Source organism: Pterocles gutturalis, unplaced genomic scaffold, assembly GCF_000699245.1.
Source record: "Pterocles gutturalis isolate BGI_N339 unplaced genomic scaffold, ASM69924v1 scaffold25503, whole genome shotgun sequence".
Taxonomy (NCBI): Eukaryota; Metazoa; Chordata; class Aves; order Pterocliformes; family Pteroclidae; genus Pterocles; species Pterocles gutturalis.
In genome coordinates this window covers 1-4,933 of record NW_010118780.1, presented here as the reverse complement: position 1 = coordinate 4,933, position 4,933 = coordinate 1, and the positions used below count along the sequence as shown (strand labels likewise).

Here is a 4,933-nt window from a genome sequence, read left to right as displayed (position 1 = left end):
CCCGGGCCGAGAGCCGCCAGCGGGAGCCGGGAAGCCCCGCGCTGCTTCAAGATGAATTCCAGGACCGCCAAAGATATAATTACAGGGAAATGGGGCTTAAAGTCGGGTAGCTCCAGACCTGAGAATGATCTCGCTAAGTGCAGGCAAGAGAACGCAGCCCTGAGGAAATCCACGGAGGAGCTGGTGAAGGGGAAAAGCAAACTGGGTGATGCGGAGAGGAGCGGGCTCCTGGAGGTGAGGGGATGCTGGGGCTCGGGCTGGCGTTGTGGTGTCCGAACTGTGAATGGTTAACGTGAGGCTGACTATGTCCTTCCTCTTAAAACTCAGTGTACTTCGATGTCTGTGCTGGTTTAGTTTGACATTTTTATTCTCAAATACTTTTCAGCGATGACTGAACTGATAACATTGCCGTTATCTGACAAGGCTGTTAAATACAAAGACTTGAGGCCAGAGGTACCAATTAGTCCATTGAGACCTGTCCTCACATGTCTAACTGTCTGAAACTGTTGGTGACAGATTTTTTTATTTTGAGCATTTCCTGCAAAGACCATTATGTTTGCAAACAGTTGCCTAAGAACCTGCCAAAAAGTGCTGAGTATTTGCTTGAACTATATTCTCAAGCTCCTACTCAGCTATAGGTAAATAAAACTAATCAGTTCGCCACATTCTTCCATTACAACCAAAGAGCAGAAACTAAGACGCTGTAATTTCCGTGCCCTGTCTATTCCGTGTCCGTTCAAGGTAAACCTGTGGTTGCAGAGAAAGAAGTTCAAGACTTAGTATGTGACCAAGTTGCATACCACGAGGCTTCCCAGAACCGGGAAACTTTAAATGGACTCTTTCAAAGGATACAGCCAATGGAGACTGGGCACACTAATATTTCTAGGCTACTTATTTTGACAATAAGGCTTTTCATGTGTCTGTGCTACAACATCAGTTGAGAAGCACTAACTCAAGTAGCAGCTCTGGCTAGACAGCTCATGTACTGTTGTCATGTACTGTCGCAAATATGCCTTGGCATATTTGCGAATCAGTGTTGATAACTGAATAGCTGGTTCCTAGTTTAGAGGTGGTAAATCACAGGCATGTTTAGATATACTAGGCACTATTTGGTGTCAGTATTTTAATTCTAGTGAGCGCTCTGTGGTCTTCAACCACTCCTTACATGAGGCTCTCTAAAATTCAATTTCTTTCATTTCTCTGTCATTTTCTAATGACTTGATACCAATATGTAGTATTTCAGTATCAACCTTTCTCATGGAAAATTAAATGTTATCATAACAGAAGTTTATGAAGAGCCCTAAGGTATCTCAAGTGCAGTACTAATGCCGTGTAATATTTAGCTGTGCTGGAGGCCTACTGAAAAGAGAGTGCCTGCTGTTCAAAACATACTAAAGCACATTTTGAAACTAAAAGGCCAGGTAATTTGGAAAACGGGATCCTTCTCCTGAATGCTTTATTATAACTCTTTTGTAACTTGACTTATTGTCATTGAGTTTGCAAGAAGGCTCTGCTGCTTCTTGAAAGCTACTAAATATGCTAACCAACACTAAGAAATGTATCACCAACCTCTTTACTGGAGGTGTTCAGTTCTTGTACTGCTTGGGTTTTAAGGTTCATCTATTGCAGTGATCTGTATTCGTATACAAAACATACCTACCAAGTCTGTGAAATTTGGTTCTTTGCATTCTTTCCTTGTTTCATCTACTTCAGACTGGTTTTACTATCACTTGAAATATTTCAGATCATCACTGTAGTATTGTGATGATCACTGTAGTATTGTCTGTTTTGAGTAAAAAGTAATATTCTCAGCCAATTAAAGGCTGAGAGAACCTTTCAAAGTGAGTGTTTTCTCAAACTGTTATAAACTTGCTAATGCATTTGTTGCTTAGACTGACACTTATTCATTTGTGTCACTTTTTTTATTCTCTTTCTTTTAGAAAATACTTTCCCTTGAAAAAGATTTAGAAAAGCACAACCATCTTCTTGGAGAGCAGGACAAAGAAATCCAAAGCCTGAAAGACAAGCTTAGATCCCAAACCAAGAATAGTGAAGTCTCCTCATTACAAAGTCAACTAGAGGAAAAAACAAAGGAAGCAGAAAGCAGAGAACAGTTACTCTGTTCCCTATCAGAAGAAATGAACCAGTTAAAATGTAAATTATCTGCTTTTACTACAAAATGTTCTGAGCTTGAAAACAGAGCCAGTACTTCTCAGGCATCCCAGGTAAGTACTGAAGAACCATTGTAATTGTTTCCTACTAAGCACCGACATCTGTTATAAAATAGGATGGATTTTTAATCTTCTTACAAGTTTCATTGCATGCTGAAATATTCTTGTATCAAGAGATGATATCCAGACTGAATGCTAACTGAAGAACAGTCAGGGAGCACAGCTTCAAACAATGTAGCTGAGGAGGGAATTTTCTAATGCTGTACTGCAAGGTCCATTTTTCAAGCTCACACACAGGTGGTACGGCTAGTGGTACTACATGTAATGATCCACTGTTGCTTAAGAAGATACTGTGCTCTTTTCACATTTATATGCTCGGTGACTAAAGAGACTGAGAAGGCAGCAGTAAGGGACATGGGGCATTAATAAAGACAAACTAAGCTTCTCACCTAATTCAGCTTCAGTGATGAGCTAATGGGTGATATAAAGATTGGAGGCAGCCTGGGCTGCAGTGATCATGCACTGGTGGAGTTTGCAGTCCTGAGGAATATGGGTCAGGTGAAAAGTCAGGATGCTGAATTTTAGAAAAGCAAAATTCCAGCTGTTCAAGGAGTTAGTCAGTAGGGCCCCCTGGAACAATGCCCTCAGGGACAAGGGAGCAGAACAGAAGCAGCAGATCTTTAAGGATACTTTCCATAGAGCACAAAAGCTCTTGATGCCCAAGTGTAAGAAATTGTGAAAGGAAGGCAAGAGACCAGCATGGCAGAGCCAAGACCTGCTGGTCAAAGTAAAGGGTAAGAAGGAAATGTACAGGCAGTGGAAGCAGAGTCGGGTATCCTGGGAAGAGTATAGGAACATTGCCCAGTTGTGTAGGGATGGGGTCAGGAAGGCCAAGGCGCAGCTGGTGCTGAACTTGTCAAGGGATGCAAAGAATAATAAGAGCTTCTACAGGTAGGCCAGCCAGAAAAGGAAGGTCAAAGAAAGCATACCCCCCTGATGAACAAGACTGGCAAACTGGTAACAATGGACAAGAAGTCTGAGGTACTTGGCAACTTTTTTGCTGCAGTCTTCACTGGCGGCCTCTCTTCCTGCACCTGTCAAGTGGATGGACTGCAAGATGAGGACTGGGGGAGCAAAGTCCCTTCTACTGTAAGAGAAGGTCAGGTTCATGACTACCTGAGGAACCTGAACGTACATAAGTCTATGGAAGCTGACGAGATGCATTCTGAAGTCCTGAGGGAATTGGTTGATGTAGTTGCCAAGCTATTCTCCATGGTATTTGAAAAGTCATGGCAATCAGGTGAAGCCCCTGGTTACTGGAAAATGGGAAACATTATACCCATTTTTAAAAAGGGAAGAAAGGAGGACCCTGGGAACTACTGACCTGTCAGCCTCACTTCTGTGCCTGGGAAGATCATGGAACAGATCCTCCTAGAAGCTTTGCTAAGCCACGTGGATGACAGGGAGGTGATTCAAGACAGCCAGTGTGGCTTCACCAAGGGCAAGTCCTGCCTGACCAGCCTAGTGGCCCTCTAAGATGGAGTGACTGCATCAGTGGACAAGGAAAGAGCTACTGATGTCATATATCTGTACTTCTGGAAGGCCTTTGACATGGTCCTCCACAACATTCTTCTCTCCAAATTGGAGAGAGAGAGGGATTTGCTGGATGGACTGTTCAGTGAATGAGGAATTGGATGGATGGTTGCATTCAGAGGGCCAACGGCTCAATGTCCAGACGGAGATTGGTGACAAGTGGTGTCCCTCATGTGTCCATATTGGGACCAGCACTGTTTAACATCTTTACTGATGACCTAGACAGTGGGATTGAGTGCACCCTCAGCAAGTTTGCAGATGACACCAAGCTGAGTGGTGTGGCTGACGCACATGAGGGAAGGGATGTCATCCAGGGGGACCTGGACAAGCTTGAGAATTGGGCCCATGTGAACCTCATGAGTTTCAGCAAGGCCAAGTGCAAGGTCCTGCACCTGCGTTGGGGCAACCTCTGGTATCAATGCAGCGGATGAAGGGATTGAGAGCATCTCTGCAGAGAAAGCCTTGGGGGTACTAGTGGATGAAAAGCTGGACATCAGCCAGCAGTGTGCACCTGCAGTCCAGAAGGCCAGCTGTATCCTGGGCCACGTCAAAAAAAGCATGGCCAGCAGGTCAAGGGAGGTGATTCCCCCCCTCTGCTCTGGTGAGACTCCACCTGGAGTACTGCATCCAGCTCTGGAGTCCTCAGTATAGGAAAGACATGGACCTGTTAGAGCGGGTCCAGAGGAGGGCCACAAAAATGGTCAGAGGGATGGAACACTTCTCCTATGAAGAAAGGCTGAGAGAGTTGGGGTTGTTCAGCCTGGAAAAGAGAAGGCTCTAGGGAGACCTGACTGCAGCCTTTCAGTACTTTTAGCAGGGCCTGTAGCAATAGGGCAAGGGGGTAATGGTTTTAAACTTCACAAGGCATGGCACAGGGCAAATACTTCAACGTCACAGAAGATAGGACAGGAATAATAAGTTGCTTCTCATTTAAAATGGTTAATAGGTATGGTACCAGGTACTTGGCAGTTTTTACAAGTGCATTTAGTTTTCTAGAGTTGTTTTTCCACCTCTGCCTGTTCTACTGTTCCATGGAAGATGCAGTAGTATCCCAGTAAGTGGCACAGGGAAGCTGGTGCCCAAGAGGTGTCTGTAAGTCTTTTCCAGCTTTGACCTGCAGATGGTGCTGGTTCCTCATGCGCTACGGGGAAGTTGAGTAATTTATAGAA

General features: G+C 44.4%; 1 protein-coding gene across 1 annotated transcript; it reads left to right on the top strand.

The window, feature by feature from the left end:
* Positions 1-51: 51 nt before the first annotated feature.
* Positions 52-3,446, top strand: LOC104463860 (centrosomal protein of 55 kDa-like; the record flags this gene model as incomplete). Its single annotated transcript, XM_010076363.1, is given in 4 exon segments — positions 52-234; positions 1,941-2,205; positions 2,208-2,225; positions 3,238-3,446. Coding segments are annotated over 4 exon segments (675 nt in total), but the record flags the coding sequence as incomplete, so codon positions are not given.
* Positions 3,447-4,933: the final 1,487 nt, after the last annotated feature.